The 20,767-nt window shown below is 38.3% G+C and overlaps 1 protein-coding gene across 5 annotated transcripts in view; it reads right to left on the reverse strand.

Moving 5' to 3' along the window:
- SNAP91 (synaptosomal-associated protein, 91kDa) overlaps window positions 1–20,561 on the reverse strand; it is a 121,274-nt gene extending 100,713 nt beyond the window's left edge. For 3 of the 5 annotated variants that reach the window (XM_014542661.1, XM_014542660.1, XM_014542659.1), the window contains exon 1: window positions 19,906–20,065. In XM_014542661.1, the coding sequence (XP_014398147.1) occupies window positions 19,906–20,035 (130 nt within the window). In that variant the 5' untranslated portion in view covers window positions 20,036–20,065. Of the gene's footprint in view, window positions 1–19,905; window positions 20,070–20,493; window positions 20,516–20,556 lie in introns of those variants that run through there. The other 2 variants (XM_014542658.1, XM_005869944.2) reach the window with 2 other exon arrangements.
- Between the last annotated feature and the right edge of the window lie 206 nt (window positions 20,562–20,767).

A 20,767-nucleotide genomic window follows, 5' to 3' on the forward strand; every position in this document is an offset into this window, starting at 1 on the left:
TTTAAAGAGAGGAAGAGGAAGGGAGGAAGAAAGTGATGGAGGAAGGGGGTAGAGAGGGAGGGAGGGAGGGAGGGAGGGAGAGAGAGAGAGAGAGAGAGAAAGAAAGAAAGAGAGAGAAAGAGAGAGAGATAGAAAGAAACATTGATTTGTTGTTCCACTTATTTTTGAATCATTGGTTGCTTCTTTTATGTGCCCTGACCAGGATGGAACCTGCAACCTTGGGGCAATGGGACAATACTCTAACCAACTGAACTATCTGGCCAAGGATCAACTCTAATGATCTTACCACTGATAATTAATTCTTGAGATTTTAAGATTAAAAATTTAACTCAAAAATGGTACTCTCAAGACAAGGCAAATGTTTATCCTTTTCACACTTTTAATAGTCAACTTTAGCAATTATAATAAATACATAACAAATTGTTTAAAAATAAAATAGCTCATAATTATGATCTACTTAAGATTTTGACAAACTTTATGAATTACAATCTCCCTAAAGTTCTATTTGACAGTCAGTTAGTCTATTAAATGTTGTGATTTCTTTTTTATTAATCTTCACCTGAGGATGTTTTTTCCATTGATTTTTTAAAGAGAGTGGGAGGAAGGAATGGGAGGAGAGAGAGAAAGAGAGAGAGAGAGAGAGAGAGAGAGAGAGAGAGAGAGAGAGAAACAGCGATATGAGAGGTACATCCATTGATTGTCTCCTGCACGCAACCTGACCGGAGGTTGGAACTGAACCTACAACCCAAGTACATACCCGTGACCAGGAATCAAACCCAGGACCATTCAGGTGCAAGGTCCAATGCTCTAACCACTGAGAAACACTGACCAGGGCAGCAATAACTCTTTTTTACTCAAAGACTCTATATTTGAAAAGTTTAATATTTAAAAATTGCTAAGTCTAAACTTTTTTTTTTACCAAGTCTCAATAATGTATTTTAGGAGGTGATGTTAATCAAACACAAGTTACACTCATATTTTGATAATTAGTACTAACATTTGTTAACAGAACAAAACAAGATAATGAACTCCATAGTGAGGGTTTAATTGCCCCAGATATTTTCATATCTTGTAGGAATATACTACTGTCTCTCAAGCTGATGCCACAGATAAGCACAGAGAAGCTGTCAAATAAAGTACCTGAAAGATACCTAGGAAGATAATTGTTGGGGCCCAAAAGGCTTTTTCCTTCAATAACTCAGAAAGTAATTCAGGGTTGAAGTTTGTTGCTGTTATTGCTGTTTTTAATAAATCTATTCATTTAAATGTTACCATGATGCCTTAGAAAAGAAGAGACTGACCCCCCCCCCCACCTCCACCCCCTAATTAAGTTAATTGGTCCAAGATCACAGCCAGAAAGCAATTGAGCCTGGAATTACATTTGGGCCATCTGATCATAAATCAGCACTCCTTCTGCTGTACCTTCTACCACTCCCCAAAGTCTTATATTAAAATGTATCTATATATATAAAAGGTATCTATATATATATATAAAAGGCTAATATGCTATGTGTCTGTCCAGGGGTAATGATGTCACATAGCAACACCCAGCTTCCTCTCCCTAGTGACTAGCCTCCTTGCAGTTTCTTCAGCCCAGGAACATGACTTGCTTTATAGCCAGGTGGAGACATTTTAGACCAAATGTCTATGAAGAGTTTTCCAGTGCCTCATCTCATTTGATCTTCACAGAAGTCCAAGAGTAGGTAGATAGGAGACTCGGTGGCATCCTATTTTCTTTTCATTAGCTGGAAAATGGAGATTTAGAAAGCTTAGAAACTTGACCTGACTGAAAAGAAGAAATGGTGGACTTTGAAAGTGACTTCAGGTTTTCTCATTGAGCAGAATATAGTCAAACACTGCTGCAGTTAAATATTTTACCCTTTGTTCTCCCTGCATGATCTACAATAATAATCTGCTTCGTGTTGATATTTACTGCTGTGTTGCTGACAGTTACCTGAAAGAAAAGTTGGGGTGCTTCATTGGGCTGGAAAAAGTTTAGCTACATCAGAAAGCAGGTCTAATTAAGCATGTTTAGTCTATATATATAAAAGGCTAAGTTGACTCATGCATGTGTGATACATATAAAGCTCTCGCTGGCGCCGCCAATTGCAATGTGTTTTGATCTGTCATTGCCAATCGTGAATTTGGTTGACACTTCTATTATAGAGAAAGGGTGAATAGTGATATTAAAAAATTTCTTCTAATTAATTTCCTTTCAATGTGCACAAATTTGTGCACTGGGCCACTATTGGTAAAATAAAGGCCTCTGGAGCAAATCATTAAGAGACATAACTGTTGAGGGGTGAGATTGGCTCAAGAATAGTCATTTGTATCCACCCTCTCCAACTGCCCCTCCCCCACCTCGCCTTAAACAGAGGAGGGCCTTTGCAGGGGTTTTGTCCATCTAGTTAATTAGCTAACCTGTCTTTAGATCTCACCCTGTCTTTAATTCCCTGAAACAATCATATGGTGACTAAAATTGTCATTATTTGCAGATGACATGATACTGTACATATAGAGAACCCTAAAGATTCCACCAAAAAAATAAATAAATAAGTTCAGTAAAATATCAGGATACAAAATAAATATCCAGAAATCAGTTCCATTTTTATACACCAATAATGCACTATCAGAAAGGGAAGGGAAACAAAACAAACAAAACAAAACAAAACCATCCCATTCACAAATGCTTCAAAAGGAATAAAATACCTAAGAATAAATTTAACCAAGGATGTAACAATTAAGTGGTGTTGTAATGGGTTTTGTTTGGGGTTATTGCTACTTGTGAATGACACCAGAGACACAGACAACATGATGCAAAGGAAAAAAGAATTCTTGCAGTTAGAACCCTTGATGAAATCCTGACTCCTCCCCTCATTGGCTGTGGGACCTTGGATGGTCTCTAACCTCTTTGGGCCTCATTTTCCCCCTCTGTACAGTAGAAATAAGAGTATTTGCCTCACATGGGGTTTGTGAGGATAATACCAATTGATTCTTGATTTTAATTCCCTTAAATCTTACAGGGAAAGACAGGCTACTAATGCATTATACATCAAACAAGTGAATCAAGAATTATCTTACATTAAAAAAACACACATACCATATCCATGTACTTGTACCTGAGTAGCAATTCAAAGAGAATCTCTTGGTACTAAAATTCAAATGTGCTTTGCATAACTTATATTTTAAGGCAATCGATTAATACAAAACTTGATGCCTGGAGAAAGTTTAGGTTTTAAATGCAAAAAGTCAAAACATCCTTTTTCTGCTTCACAATAGCTATAACTGTCTCTGTTAAAGGCAAAATAGAGAGTCAGCCTTTTGCTATTAAACAGAGCAAGGAAGAACAGCTTCCCATGGCCTAACCAAACACATCTGCGAATTACTAGCTTTTAAAGACAAGGTCGAGGTCACTGGCAAATGAAACCTGGGCTTAGAACCATCCAAGATGAATGCCAATTCTGGAAGTCTAGGTAAAATCAGAGAGCAGTTTGCCTTAGTATCCAGTATGAATAAATTGCCTAAACCAGTGGTCGGCAAACTGTGGCTCGGCAAACTGCGGCTCGCAAGCCACATGCAGCTCTTCGGCCCCTTGAATGTGGCTCTTCCACAAAATACTGACTTCTGCGCATGGGCCACGAAGTTTCAATTGCACTGTACGTGCGCGCCCGCATGTGGTATTTTGTGGTATTTCGTGGTATTTTGTGGAAGAGCCATACTCAAGGGGCCAAAGAGCCGCATGTGGCTCGCGAGATGCAGTTTGCCGACCACGGGCCTAGACAAGTGATAGTAAATCTGTTTCATCTTAAGCATCACCTATGATTGACAATAGAAATCCAAAACAGTGTATATGGATGCACTTGGAGACCAAATCAAAGCTCTGAAGAAAAGAGTGCGAGGATCAATCTGCAATGTCTGCCAAGGATGGAGGAATATACAGTGAGTCTACTGGCCAGCTAGTCATCCATTTCCAGAATCCCCCAGCATCACTGAAAGAAAACTTAACAGCAGCTCACTTATTGCTAGATAATAACGACCACATTCTTACAGGAGTGAAATCTCTGGCAACCCCAGTGGCATAAAGTAAGTGTTTTTAAGGTAGAAGGGACAAGCTGTAATCCAATTTCTTTTTCCTTGGACAGGGTGAGGTCAATGCTGTTTGTTCACATCCCATTTCCTTCCCCTTCTGGACTCGCAGCTAGACCTTCCCCTACATTTTGGTGAGGCCACTGAGCTCTTGCTAATGGAATATAGGTGAAATGTTGTGCAGGCCTGGACCTCACTCCCCTTTCTGTCTGCCTTCCTCAGTTAGATAGATGCACAGAATCCAGTGGAGGCCTCTGAAACCTTAGGGGATGGAATCCTTAGATGGAACATACTGCCCACAGAAGTCTGTGATGTGAGCAAAACATAAAATTGTATCAGGCCACTATCTCTTGGAATTTCAAATTAAGGAGTTCTGGTTGAGAGTAACAATTATAGTATCACTAGAGGCCCGGTGCACGAATTCGTGCATGGGTGGGGTCTGGCCGGGGGAAGGGGTCACGGGCCTTTGACCAGCCGTCCCCATCCCCTGGTCAAACTCCCTGTTGAACTCTCGGTGGAACTCCCGGTTGAGGGGACAATTTGCATATTAGCCTTTTATTATATAGGATGCCACATACTCACATGGGCAAACCAAATGGAGCAAAGCAAATCAGAATTCTTCCCTCTGATTTTGTAAAACTCTAGCAGTAGGGAGAGAGTCTCTTTCTCTGGGTGAGGCTGTGGTGATGTGATCCTGGCAGCTTCAATCCGCCGTGGTTCCAGACGCACTGAGAAAGAGCTGGAGAATGAAGCAGATGCTCCACCACTATTGTGTGAAGTGGAGGCAAGAGAAACAGGAGGTGGAGGGGGATCCTCAACAAGGACCAGCGAGGCCTAGCTTCCTCCCTGCCTTTCCCTCAGATTGGTGACAAGGGCCAAAGTGATCCTTTGTGCTCAAACGAGTTTGACCTATATTCCTGTAACCCCCAATCAAAGTGGTCATGATTAATGTGGGTATATAAGGTGGAAAGTAAAAATCCTTCAACCCTCAGACAATATTTTGATATATATTCTACTAAATTATATAGATAGGCATACACATACTTTTTAAAAAATGAAAACCAGATCATATATCATCAGTTGTCTTCCCATGTCAAATATACTTTAAGGATCTCATTTTTCAAGGTTGCCCACTATTATAGTGTTTGGATACACCATCACTTTTTAAGTATTTAGGTGTATTCAATTTTGTGTTCCTATATACATTGCTGCAACAAGCACCCTTGAATGCACGTTTTTTTCTATTTTCCTTTCAGTTATCTGAGATAAATTTACAGCAGTCACATTGCTGGGTCAAAGGACTTTCAAAAGTTTTTTTTTTTTAATTTAGATTTATAGGAGTGATTTATTTGAAGAAATATTACAACATATAAAAACTACATAAAGTCTTAATTTCCACTCATACAGTGGTAAATTTGATATAATGCATAATAAAAAAAAAGTTTTGATTAAGACTGACAATATGCTCTCCCAAATGACTGCCCAATTTGTACTCTTATTTTTCCATCTGAACAAGTTATGCTGAACTCAATTGAAGAAGCACTTCTTTCTGAGTCCACAGCACACTAAGGGAAATTATTAGCACAATCCCTCAGAAGAACCAAATTCAAATCTCCATTCTACTGAGATACGTTTATAGAACACTCTTGATAGAGTAATGCTACTATAGCACACAGTTCTTCACAAAATGCAATAAAGTGCAACTAAAAATGAAGTGGCTTCTTTGAAACCACGATGAGAATTCTTGTGGGGAAAAAAGAACAAGTAGAGACCCACAAAGCAATGAGGAGATGCAGGTGTTAAATAGTCAGTTCAGCCTGTTCATTAGCACAGACTCAAATCAGCCCTCCATGAAACCTAAGGTCATGCTCATTCAAAGATAGACGAAACCAGAATGTTAAGTGTTAAAAGTACTTAAGGAAGACGCCAGAAAAACATGAATACACTGCTATCCTGTTGGGTCAGAAAGACAAAAATAACAAAATTTCATTGACCCTGGGTCTAACAGAATTATTTATCTAGATGATGGAGGGTTTGTAAGCTGTACAATTTGACACTAATCAAACAGATGGTGAGATTATAAGAATTTTTAAAAAATTTTATTTCAGCCCTTAAGGAAGAACCAATAGGATCTCTTCTGACATGGTTTTAATATTTATCTTGAGAAAAAGAATTACAGTGCACGGTGATGTGAAAACAACTGGTTTAGCAAAGAATAGGAGAAAGGTAAAATTCTTCACTTGGATACTTACTTAACTTTAATAACTTTAGTTTTTTCCTTTGGTGTTTCAGACTATAAACAAATCCAGTGAAGTATGCGAAGAATATACTTAGATATACTTAATGTATATGGTGATTTTGGGGGGTTATTTTTGTTTGTTTGTTTTGGATTTTTAATAGTTAAGCCTAATTTATAAAATTCTATAATTTCAGTGATGGATAGTTAACAAGTGTTATAAATTATGTCACCACAATAATAAGACCAAACTAAATGGCCTTTAAATTGAAGTTTGCTTTCATACATAGTTTTTTGGAAGACTCTTAACTAAATTACACAAGTCTGTAATCTTTTTAGTCTTCACTGTCACCAATGGCATACATAGCATTCTCCTGTGTCAAAATCATGACCCAAGAAGCAAGCAACAGAAAAGAAGAGGGAAAAGATAAAAATAGGTCAGACTAACAGGACTAGTCCTGGAACACCGCCGGGACTAATGCATGCTGTGCACTGTGTCAGAAGTGCCCTGGGCTATGTTTGCATTTATGGTGAATTTTAAATCAGACTGTTAAAATGTATGTGTTTGTGTATCTATATGTTTGTGCATGTGTGTGTGTGTATGTACACATATATACTAGTATACATTCATGTGAACATACACATATACACACTCTATCTATGTTTAAATATTTTTACATTTCCCACATGACCTACACAGAGGCTATTTTCTGGCATATATAGCAATCAGAACTAGGTAAACAAAGCAATGACCCATTAGGACATCTGCTGAAGGCAGATAAGAATTATTCAATACTATTTAATACTGACACATGTAGAATGTGTGACTTTGCATCTTTGGGACTCAGCTTCCTCATCTATAAAAATGAAGAGGTTGGACAATTTCTAAGATTCTCTCCAGCATAGAAGATCCTCCTGGCACCATCCCCTGTTCTGGCCCCTGTTCACAACTCAGGTCTCATCTATTAACATTGTCAGTCCTCTTCAACTCAGTTTTGCAGCAACCCTTAAGTTCTTTAAATTCCTAAAATGTGCCTTGCTCACTCTGAGCCTCTTCCTAGATAAGATAATGCAGCAGTCCTTGTCCTCACCTAAGTAGATCCCACTCATTCTTCAAGTCTGAGCTTAAACGTCACTGCCTCTGTAATGGACCTCCACTGTAGTCTTTGCCTTCCCTGTTAAAACTTAGTCCAATTTAACCACCTGTAATTACTTCTTTCATTTTCCGTTTCCCCTACTAAGTCGCAAGCTCTCTGATGCCAAAAGCTGTGTGTGTCTTGTTCACCATGGTGTCCCTGCCTCCTGGAACAATTCCTGGCATTTCGTAAATACCCAAATATGTGTTAAATGAATAAATAATGGGCTTGTGCTAAATAAGCCACTGAAAGCCTCAACACTGAAAGTAATTTCTAATGTTTCCAAACAGGTCACCAAAAACTAAATTCAATATGCCAACATTTATTGTTCTCTTTACAAAGGCAGAACAATCCAAAGTTTTAGCTTAAGCTTGTCTCCTTTCCTCACTGCTTTTCTAAAACCCTGGAGTTGTTAATGGTAATATTATTGTGTTAATGAGTAATAACACTATAGACACAGTGAATAATATGATTTCGGTGAAAATTAAGAGTATGTAGCTACTTCTGAAATAATGTTTTTCTTCTGTAACTATCCTTACTATTCATAATGTATGTATTCATGAAATATAAAATGGAAACTAAAAAGCAATGTTACCCAATGGTATCCAACTCAGAACAAACTAAAGCGAATGTGTGTGTGTGCGCACACACACACACACACACACACACACACACAAAGTGCTAGCAAAGAATTTTCTCTGATATTAACACCTAATCATCTACTATCTTATCATTGATGATATACACCAAGACAAGAATATGTATGCTTTAAATACACAGCCAAAAAACTCTTCTTATCAAGAATATAACTTCCCCCCAATTAAGTTTTTATCTTATCATAAGAATGCAATTTTTGAGAGACTGTTAGGAAGTAAACATTAACTATCCACATTGGCAATTTACTGTTTCCTTTATTTGTTTGCTTTTCTCTGATATTAGACTTTTATTCAAAACCTTAAGAGAAAATGGATCAAGTTGTAACTCCTTGTTTTTCTGAAAAGTTAGCAAGTAAAGGTAAAATTTTAAAATAAAAATAAGAAAAAAAAGGTCTAAAAAGAGAGAAATGGGAAATATGTAGTAAAAATATCATTTAGCAAATGTTTACTAAAACCTGCTCCCATGCTATGTCTGGTGTTAGGGATAAGGCAGCCTCAACTGCAGACCAAAAAAAGAAAGAAACCATGGAACAGAATCCTGCCACAGCTTTTGGAGTGATATAACAAGGATCTATGTACAGGGATATAAGCACTGAAAAGGAATGACTAATTTAGGTTTTGGAAATGAGATTTTATAATGTATTAAACACAGAAAGAGCATGTGCAAAGGCCCCAAGGGTACAGAGTATAGTGTAACTAATGAATTTCAAAGTTGCTCAAGAAAGGACTGTGGTGTTTGTATTGGGTGTGGGGATTGGTGGAGAATACTAGTAGAGGATAGGAAAACAGGCTGGTTCCATTTCTAGCATACAGGTAGACTGTAAAAAACCCACCAAACTCCTGATAATCCAGATAAATAATACAAGCATCCTTCCAACCATTTGGGTAAACACAGAAGAAAAGCAATCCTCAGGGCCAAAAAGAAAAAAAAAAAAAAGATGCAGAAAACCAAATGGTACACTGATACTGAAGAGAAGGCTCCCTGAGGCCTTGTGTTAATGTGGGTGAATAGAGACTTAGATTTAAAGAGCCCTGTGGGGGACAGGAGATAAGGTCTTTGGGAATAAGGAAGGAGGCTAGCTGGAACTAAGATCTCCATATAAATCTAGAATTCTCATAGAGTTACTCCCTTAGTAAAATTAGAAGAAAAACAAAAACAAAAACAGAACACCTTCCAGCAAAGAAGACACCAGAAAAACTTGTTCCACCCAGCTTAGGTTCTGGGTAGATGAAGAAAAAGAATAACCATACTTTCCCTCTGTCCAAGACTATGATTCAAATGTAGACTACAGATTCATACCCCTCTAGCAGGAGACCCTCAGAGCCATATATGTTTCAGAAATTAAGATTTTTCAGATTTTACAAAAGTAATATGACACATACTAAAGTACACCATATATTAAGTAACACCCAGTATAATCTGGACAACACACATAATATGAGCATATTTCTGCAGCTCAACACATGAAAATTCATGGCATCTATAATAATAAAAGCATAATATGCTAATTAGACCAGACAGCCAGACGTCCTTCCGGACGACCTTACAGAGAAAGCTGGGGATGCTACTGTGAGGGCCCGAGCCCCTGGCACGAATTTCGTGCATTGGGCCTCTAGTGTAGTATAATGGCTATTATTAGGTCCAATTTTGCTGCCAAATGATTTGGGGAAAAAAAAATGTCTTCTGAGCTTTTTCGATTTTCCAAATATCAACCTAGACTTGTACTAATTCAGAAACTTTAATAGCAGAAATCAACTTAAGATGCTCCCAAGGTGGTAGCACTGTGAGACCTCGCAGAAGCAAATACAAATCCTCTTGAGGGGATCCTAGGCTCTCAGGATTCCCACAGATAAAGTCCTAGCCAACATGATTTAAGAGTCCAAAATTACAAAACACATGAGAAAACAAATCTTGAGTGAGGATCAGGCAAAAATTATAGCAGAAACAGAACTTCGTGTAATGAGCCTATGAGATACAAAATATGAAATGAATTGTGTTCAAAATAGTAAAGAAATAAAAGAGGAACTCGAACATGTGAGCAAGAAATGTATGTTATAAAAAACAAAATTGAAAAACTTTAAAAATGAAAATAAATAAATAAATAATATTAAAAACTAAGGAGGAATAAAAGCAAAAAAGACATAGCTAAAGAGAGAACTAATGATCTGGAAGATATCTGAAAACCAAAGCATGCTAAACAGGAAAGGAAAAAGAAACTACGAAAGGTACATTTAGAAACATAAGGCTATAATGAGGAAGTCTAGCATATGTATAATCATATTTGAAGGAGAGAAAAAAGAATGAGCGTAGGCAACAATTAATGGTAACTGAAATCCTGAGAATTTTCCAGAACTGATGACAGACATGAATTCTCAGATTCAGGGAATCCAACAAGTTCCAAATAGAATAAATAAAAAGAAGGCTACATCTAAATACACATACACTACAGAAGGGCAAAGCAAACAGATTTTAAAAGCAGCCACAAAAACAAAGAGATCACCTAAAGTCAGGTAGACTTATAGTTGACTTCTTAAGAATAATGGAAACCAAAACAGTGACGTATTATCCTCAAAGAGATAATAACTGCCAATATAAAACTGTATACACAGATAAACTAACCCTATGTAAAAATAAATGCAAAATAGATTAAAGACTTAAAATAAGACCTGGAACCATAAAACTCCTAGAAGAAAACACAGGTAATAAAGTCTTTGACATCACTTTTAGTAATATTTTTTATACGTTTCCTCAGGGAAACAAAGCATAAAAATAAACAAATGGACTACATCAAACTAAAATGCTTTTGCACAGTGAACAAAACCATCAACAAAACAAAAAGACAAGCTACTGAATGAAGAAGATATTTGCCAATGACACATCTGATAAGGGGTTAATAGCCAAAATTTAAAAAGAACTCGGCCCTAACCGGTTTGGCTCAGTGGATAGAGCATCGGCCTGCGGACTGAAAGGTCCCAGGTTCGATTCTGGTCAAGGGCATGTACCTTGGTTGTGGGCACATCCCCAGTCAGAGGTGTGTAGGAGGCAGCTGATCGATGTTTCTCGCTCATCGATGTTTCTAACTCTCTATCCCTCTCCCTTCCTCTCTGTAAAAAATCAATAAAATATATTTTTAAAAAAAAGAACTCGTACAACTCCACATAAAAAAAAAACCCCAAAACAATCCAATTAAAAAATGGGCAGAAGACCTGAATAGACATTTCTCCAAAGAGTACATACAAATGGCCAAGAGACATATGCAAAGATGCTCAACATTACTAATAATCAGGGAATGCAAGTTAAAACCACAATGAGATATCACCTCACACCTGTCAGAAGGGCTTTCATCAATAAATCAGCAAACAACAAGTGTTGGTGAGGATGTAGAGAAAAAGGGAACTCTCATGTACTGCTGGTGGAATTGTAAATTGGTGCATCCACTATGAAGATCAGTATGGAGGTTCCTCAAATAATTAAAAATAGAACTATTATGTCACAGCAATTCCTCTTCTGGGTATTTATCTGAAGAAATCCAAAACACTATTCTGCAAAGTTATATGCACCCATATGGTAACTACAGCACTATTTACAATAGCCAAGATAGGGAAACAACTGAATGTCCATCAATAAATGAATGGATAAAAAAGCAGTGGTACATATAAACAATATAATATTACTTGGCCATACAAAAGAATGAAATCTTACCATCTGTGACAACATGGATGGACCCATAGGGTACTATGCTAAGTGAAATAAGTCAAACAGAGAAAGACAAACACCATATGATTTCACTTATATGTGGAATCTAAAAAATAAAAAAATGAACAAACAATACAAACTTATAGATACAGAGAACAAGTCAGCGGTCACCAGATGGAAGGGGCTTAGGGAATATGGGTGAAAGGGATTAAGAAGTACAAATGGCCAGTCATAAAAACAGTCCCAGGGATGTAAAGTGCAGCATAGGGAATATAGTCAATGATATTATAATAACTGTATGGTGCCAGATGGGTACTAGACTTATTGGGATGATTACTTCCCAAAGTATATAAATGTCTAATCACTATGTTCTACACTTGAAATAAATATAATATTGTATGTCAACTATAATTGAAAAATATTTTTTTAAAAAAAAGAAAGTAAAAAGAAGAAAATATTAGATATAATGAAGGAATGGTGACCAAAGAAGTCAAGGTGGATATATTTAAATAAGCACTGCCTGTATTGAATAATAATATCTAGCTTTGGAGTTTAAAACTACGATTAAATTAAAACACTGGACAGTTATAGCATGTAAGTAAAAAGGGGGTGATTGGAGTTAAAAGTTTCTAAATTTCTTTTGTTTAGGAGGAAAAAAGACATACTGACCTACGTTAGTCTTTAAGTATGCATATTAAAATCTTAAGGGTAATCACTAAAAAAACAGAAATAATATATAGAGCTTCCAAATTATCAAAGGGGAAAGTTGAAGTTAAAGTAAAAATTGAAGCAACTGAAAAGAGGGGGCATAGAGCAAGCCTGGAGAAGTAGTAAGGGCAAACCACTATGGATTATATATATAATCAGTTGCTATGGTGGTGGTAGTAGCAGTATGGTACTAGTAGTAGCAACAACAACAATTATACTAGTAACTAGAGGCCCGGTGCACAGATTCATGCACCTGTGGGGTCCCTCAGCCTGGCCTGCAGGGATCTGGCCAAAACAGGCCTGGTGCATGGATTCATCCAGGGTGTGTCCAGCCGTCTTGCCCAGTCCTGATTGGGGCTGATAGGGGCCAGCCGGTGAGGGACTGCAGGAGGGCTCCAGGGTGTGTCCAGCCCATTTTGCCCAGTCCCGATCGGCCAGACCCCAGCAGCAAGCTAACCTACTGGTCAGAGCGTCTGCCCCCTGGTGGTCAGTGCGCATCATAGCCACTGGTCGAATGGTTGAACAAACAGTCCGACACTTAGCATATTAGGCTTTTATTATATAGGATGGTTAATGGGAGTAGTAGTAGTAATAACTGATGTTCTTTCCACATTCATGTGTCAAACACTGGGCTAGGTGTTCTACATGCATTATTTCATTTGTTCCTCACCAAAAGTGAGGTCAGTGCTATTATTAATCTTCATTTTACAGTTGAGGTTTATTAATGATCTAAGCCAAGGCAGAAGACAGCTAAATAAGGAGATTTCAGAGTGTTTTTAATAATTAATCACCCACTGGATTTGAGAGATGAGGGATAACTCTCAGGTTCATGGCTTGGGTAATGCCTAGTTCCTAATAGCAATTCCAATCTTTCATGCATGAATTAAGCCAATCAAAGACACAGAATATCCAAAGGAGTAGAGTTGGGTTTGTTTTCTTTGAAATGGCGAGTTATTGTTTCAAGAAGTTTGGTCGTGACAGAAAAGCAAGGATGCTAGAGGTCACAGAGTCCAAGGAGAGTTATATGTAGGTGGTTTTGCTTGTTTTAAATTGAGATACTTGAAAATATTTATAAGAGAGATAGAGAGGTTAACATACCGATGACAAAGAGAATAAATGATGTAGGAAGAAGGAGAATTATAATTGAAAATAAAAGTGCCAACTCTAGGAAAATAAAAATAATCAAGGCCAAAAAACAAAACCACACAAAGCAGGCCTATATCCCGCTTCTCTCTTTCCTGAGCAGCCAGGAATGGCACCTGACAAAATCCTTTAGAAGATATTAGGTCCTCCATAAAAATGCATAAGAGAGCCCAGGCCAGTGTGGCTCAGTTGGTTGAACGTTGTCCCACACACTGAAAGTCACCAATTTGATTCTCCATCAGGGCACATGCCCAGATTGCGGGTTCAACTGAAGGCAACCAACCCATGTATCTCTCTCTCTCTCCTTGTCCTTTCCTCTCTCTCTAAAATAAATTAAAATATTTTTTTAAAATGCCTAAGAGAGAAACCTTATGTACACACATGGAAGGGCGAAGGCTTCAGGGTACAGTTCTCTCTCTGGTTTGTGCTCTAAGGAAGACTCCATCATTTCTTCAGGTCATCACACATTTGACATTGGGATGCCATTCAACTATCAACAAACCAGTGAGCACATTACATAAACACTTAAGAAAAAACAGTCAACATTTCCCTTCACAAGCAAACAACATACTTCTCCACAAAGAAAAAGGAATTTACAATATTTTTAATGGCGAGAAATGTGGCTTTTCAAATTATTTAACTACACCAGGATTATATTTGAAGGCTCTCTCAGTAGCTGCAGCTCAGGAGCTGAGTCAACTAACCTACGACTCTGTATAAAGAAAGCATCCTCGGCCCTGAGGGAGCAGGGTTGTATATCACTTCTGACCTTCTTTACCAAGTTATTGAAACCCAGATAAGCTCCAAAGAACACTCTATCCTAGCATCGATCAATTTGAAGAGAGGAGGTAAGATATTTACTTGTGAAAAGCTAAGAGAGAGATCTATGGCAACTAAGTGCCCAGATTAAATTACAAATAAGACTTCAGTGACCATTTATTAAACATTAAAGCTAATATGGCAATGTACCAAAAATCAAGATTTTAATCTAAAATGCTGCAAGCTAATACTGAAACTAAGGTACAAATTTACCTACTACATATGTAACTTTTATGTACTTTTCCATATATACAATATTTTAAATCACTAGGGCAACTTTTAAAACATCAACTTGAGTTACCAATTTTATACTGGTTTTAAGAAATAATCTAACCGCATTGATTGCCAAAGAGGAAAAAAATATCAAAAGGGATCCAAATATATTTAATGCTTAAAAAATTTTCTCTGAAAATGAGGAAGTAAAAAGATCCAGAAAGAAATCCCAATTTTTCCACTAGCTGGTTACAAAGCCTTCGTAGTTACTTTAAGTCATTTCTGAAGCAGGTTCCCTACTACTACCTGACTCTTGGCACCTTTTTTCCCTCCTTGGCTCCTGCCAACCCCTAAATCTCACATGCTCTCTTTTGTTTCCTCCTGGGATGCTGAGCATCATCTGAGAAACATCACAGGACCACACAGATTGGACCCCTTGGATTTCTGATTTCTGAAAAGCTGTTTGGAAGTATATTTTCTCCATCCCTTCTTGGCTGCCTAAAAAATAATTCAGAGTGTTTTACTGGTATACCACACATGGGGTGGGTCTTCTGGAGAAATCAAGAAGAAACAGTGTGTCTTGACATAGAACAGTGGTTCTCAACCTTGGCTGCACATTAGAATCACCTGGGAATCTTTTTAAAATCCTGATTTCTGGAAATTCTGTTTCTTTGTTATGGGGTGGGGCCACAACATTTATAACAAAGAAACAGAATTTCCGGAGGATGAGGCCCAGAAACCAGGATTTTAAAAAGATTCTCAGGTGATTCTAATGTGCAGCCAAGGTTGAGAACCACTGACATAGAAAAATGAAGGGGATATTTAGACAATAATAAATAGATAAATGAAAATAACTGGAATCAAAGTAAAATATATTTACAGCAAGCTAGTATGCTTCTCATATTGAAAGTTGCACTAGTGTTCAGTAAACTTTTGTAGCTTGTCCCAATTAATTTTATTCAATAAACTTTGCTTACTTTTTTGGATTTTAGCACTATAGAAAGCTCTGTAAGTTATAACACATATAGATATGGTATTAACTAAATTAGGAGTTCTATAAATCAAAATATATTTTATATATACTAAGCAAGCTTCTGCAAATAAACTTTTAGGTTTAAATTTTATGTTTACTCAGAAAATTTCTTACTTAGTAACAGATATCTTATGAACAGAATTAAGGCAGCAGGAATTTTGTGGTAATTTGCCAATATTTGCCTTGAATCAAAACACAGACCATATTTTACCTTACCATTTATCAGATATTCTTAAAAAAATACAATCATATTTTTTCTTAATACGGGAGGAAAAGAATTACTTAAAGAATGAAAAGATCTCAAACATACTATTCAGAACTTGACTTGTCTATTATGTGGGATAAACTCATTATTAAAAATCCTCAAGAGGTTTAGAATACAAAAAAAAAATAGGATTACTGATAACCAATTTGGCTTTTCATAAGGTTTTGTTGGATGTTAATAGTAATGTCTAATTTTAAACATAGAAATTGCTCATAAGAGGTATTAATCAAAATGAATCTTATACCAGGGCTACAAAACTTTCCAAATCCTCCCTCCTCCTCCCCCCGATCCCCCCAGCCCACTTGCAGGTGTTACTTTCATCCTTTTTTTTTTTTTTTTTTTTTTTTGGTGGTTGTTGTTGTTTCACCTTGACACAACATTTGGGTAGGTACTGGGTACCCTATTGGATCTTGTTACTTTATTATTTGACTTGAGCTATCCTTTAGCCCATCAATTACAAAACAGAAAAGGAAAAGCAACTGAAATGTAATACACTCGTAACCAAGAAGGCAAATGCTTGCTGAGTCCTGGATGTTTTATGTACTATTAAATCTGTTCACAAAGTTACAAGAAAAAAAAAATGGGGATGTATAGATAGACCCAGAAAAACTAAGGCCAAATTAACATTGGTTAGGTGTTTAATTGTCATAGGCACAGGGCAACATTATTCGAGTAGGGTAGAGTATGCAATAAAAGTTTTACATAATCAAAAATTACCTTAAAATATATAATCCTTAACTAGTTTGTATACAGTTTCTCTGTAGACACTTAAGTATCCATATCCTTTAAATTTAATATATAGATGCTGATTATAGCAAAGCTTTTTATGAATATATTTTTCCTCTAAGAAACACAGTTATTGAAAAAAATCAGAGAATTTATTTCTAGAGGTTTTTTTTTAAAAATCTCCACCTTCTCTCCACCTACTTGTTTAAAATAACAAGTATTTTTTCAAATGTATAAGTCATGTAACATTAAGTATCGTTTTACAAATCACCATAGTTAACAATAATTTTCTTGGCCTATGAAACTACAGAGAAAAAAATTATCTTTTAAATCAGTATTTTAATTAACATTAAGTACACTTTTCGTAAAGATTTTGAGCTCATTTAATTAACCCGGTATCTAAAAAAATTATAGAGCCACATATTCTATTCTTATAATCTTCCAATCTAAACTCTAAACTAAAAAGTTATACACAAATCAAGGAATTATAAATTTTTTGTTTCAAATCCCCAACTCTACATTTTATGCTCTTTTCCTCCCAAGTAGTATTTATTATTTTCCAAACTAAAACACCAACTATTGAAGAATACTTCAGGGCCTACAATGAAACTTAGTTATGTGTTTGTATGTTTTCACGACAGGTGTGACTCACTTTTATAACTGGTATGTTACTGAAAACGTATGAATAAATTACTAAGGTAGTTTACTGTTATTTAAAAAAAACTTCACCAGGAATCCTGAGTGAAGATGCCATCTTACAATGCATATAAATATAACATTATGCATATTCAGATTCTCCGTATCATCTTTTCTTAAATTAGGACATATCAGTAATGATATCGATCTTCCCAAACTCCTCCCTAAGATTTGTTGTAAGTGAAGATAATGTATGCGTTAGTGCAAAGTAAAATGTAACAAAAACAAAAACAATACTTTTCAGTACTTGGCTTTTGCTCTTTTTTTTTTTTTTTTACATGACAGATTTAAATGTTTTTGTGTTGTTTTTTTTTCATGCATTTCATAGAGACGGCAATTAGTACATGAGCTGTGAGGCCCAATTTCACAAAAAGCCTTGCAAACAGGACAGGTATTTTCAAGATTAGACCATTCAGACTAATATGTTTCCTTCCCCCCACCCTCCAAGGAAGAATTTTACTAAATAAACCACAGATGGCAGTTAAGTACAGTAGTAAAAGCTGTGATAGTTAATTATCCTGCCTGAACCAGTTAAGTAGTGACAAATAAATAATGTAAAGCTCACTGCCTGGCATACAGTAACTGCTCAATAAATGTTTAGCTCGTGTGATTATTCACATTAATAATTCAATACCAATTCCTGACTTTAGCTGCTTTCTTTAAATATGGAATCTTATCCCTAAGTTCCACATCTTCAAAATCACTTCACCTACTAACATATGCTGCAAATACTGGAAAACCTTCCTCTTTAAAAAAATTTTAAGGAACTTTTTTGACATCTAAAAGATTAAGGTGACTGATGACATATTTAGATATGGGCAAGTCAGTCTTTATCTGAAAATGTTTTAATGAAATGCTCAAACCTGCGAATGTTTTCTGAAGTGTATTGATATATTAACCTATTATTTTCATAGCATTTAGCAAATCCACAAACTGTAGCTTTTTATTATGAGGATCTGCTAGACTGACCCACACCTTTAAGACATGAGTCACCCTTCCAGTGTTGGGGAAACTGATGGAAAGATGGCTAAATGATTCAGCATGCTGCAGCAAAACGAGCTGGTCATGAATTTATAATTTCCACTTCTGTTAGGTGCCCCAGGCCTGGTGGCCTCTCTCATCCTGTACTGCATATGTAACACATGATACCACAATCAACGAGTGTTGTTAAGAATTCCCTCAGGAAAAGAATAATGCTGTTTTCCTCTCAGGCAAGCTTCTAGAAGCAAAATTATTCATTTTTATGAGACAACAGGTTCAGTAGGCTGCAACACCCTGACAGAGTCCGTTGTAAGCTTCATCAAGCTTAGCTTATACAGATGGGACTAGAGTCCATCCCAACACTGGTGCCATTTTCTCAGCCAGTTACACATGGAAGACACTGGGGAAGGCCTGCAGCAAAAGGAAACCAGAAAATGGGCAAAGGACATCAGATGTGAAATGGGTATGGCTGTATCTGTGTCTCTCATGCCAACACCGACCTTTGCCAACAAACATCCTAACAGGACAGATCTTAAGCAGGTCCAAAAGACTGAATGGCAGCTGCAGAATAGATTCTGATGCAGCCTTTTTAGGAGCCTCACTACCCAAAGCAGGTGAAAGCCTTTTTCTAAATGTCCCTTTTTGCCCTTCAATAACAAAAGATCGCCTGTTAATCGAAGAAAACATTTGTTTCAGAAATATATAGATTCCAAACTAATTTTTTTCCATCAAATCACCAATATGAAAAAAATAGTTATGAATTAAATGTTTTCATCTAAAATCACACCGCCTCAAATGCTGGAAAAGCACATCCATTTTGTGACCACAGCCTCGTGCCATTCTGCCCAGCAGTTTCTGAGAATGGGACAAAGCAGTGTGCCAGGAAGTGTAAAACGAAATCCCCATTATCTACGAAGTGCAATTTCCTCCTTCAGCAGTTTGAATTTATTTCAGTTTGGTGTGGTTATATACAACACACACTCATACACCCACACTCACACACAAAATCTCAGCGGCGACACTGAAAAAGATGGCATTATCTAAAAACTGTTCAAAATGTATTTACGAAACAACTAGGGTGACAAGTTTGACCTTCCATAAATCCATCTTATTTCTGCTGTTGTCATGACTGCGCAACCCCTGATTTCCTCTAACCCGGAGAAGGAAGGGAGTATGGAGAAAGAAAGAAAAAGAGGTGAAACGTGCCTAAAACAGAATGTGCAATTTCTTGGTATCTTATAGCATTAATGAATGTGTATATTTTCTCCACTAAGACCTTGGAGGTAAAGAGGAGTCAGGGGTGGGGGTGGGGGGCGGGAATGGCTCAAAGACAAGGTTTGGGGGCTGGCCCAAGGAAGCAGACACCTCCAGGGTTGGAGATTTCCAGCTCTGGGCAGCCCCGCTGAGAGTTGTCAAGGCTGCAGCATTCTGGACAGCCAGCCCAGGCCGCGCTGCCGGCTTCCAGGGCGCCTGCCATGCGCATGTCCCGCTTATATAAAGAGATGCTTACAGTCCAGGTGCTTTTTCTTGGGGCCCATCACTTCATGAGTGGTGGCTTTGCAGACCGCTCTGGCCACAGCGGAGCCCGTCACGCTGTACTGAGCCGCGGCGATCCGATCCGTGAGCGTTTGGCCCGACATCTTCTCTGGCCGCGTCTACCGCCTCCTCTTCTGCGGGAAAGTAGAGGAGATGGTCTTGCTTTACACTACGGACCCTACCCTCGGAGCGCCCAGGCCTTGCCTCCTCCAGCCGCACGGCGGCTCTCTTCTCCGTCCCCGCCCTGGTACCACCTCTGGGAGCCAGAGACGCGCCCGCTCCTGCAACGCGGTCTAGGGGGTCTTGAGCAAAGGGTAGGTCTGTCGCGCAACCCCAGCGCGGGCTCCAGTCCCAGCATCCTGCCACCATCCCCTCCAGCGTCGCCTCACCCCTTCGGCGCCCCCAATCAGCACTTTGCCTGCAACCTGATCCCCAGGTGCCAGACCGGGCGTGCTTCGGGGTTATTCCCTGGGCGTTGCGCCCACCGGGTGCCCACCCCTCACCTCCCCGCTGCAGGGCTGCCACCTTGCAGCCCGCAGGCTTCGGAAAACGCATTGGATACCCAAGCCCTGGCCGCTTCCCTCCTCCTCCCGCTGCTGCAGCAATGGGCTCGTCCTCCCGCGGCCGCCGTGGAGATTATCCTAATGTTGCGCCATGTTATGCCCTCGCCTCCCCTTCCTTCCTCCGCGTCCAAAGCCTGGCCGAGGCCCTTCGCCCGGGAAGCCTCCCTTCGCCCCCAAATCCCCGCTGCAGGGACCGCGCGGCTCTGCGGAGGCGCCCGACCCTCTGGGCGCCTCGCCCTTCCTGTCAGCAGGGCAGAGATGGGCTGACAGCCC

This window comes from Myotis brandtii, unplaced genomic scaffold (assembly GCF_000412655.1).
Source record: "Myotis brandtii unplaced genomic scaffold, ASM41265v1 scaffold31, whole genome shotgun sequence".
Lineage (NCBI taxonomy): Eukaryota > Metazoa > Chordata > Mammalia > Chiroptera > Vespertilionidae > Myotis > Myotis brandtii.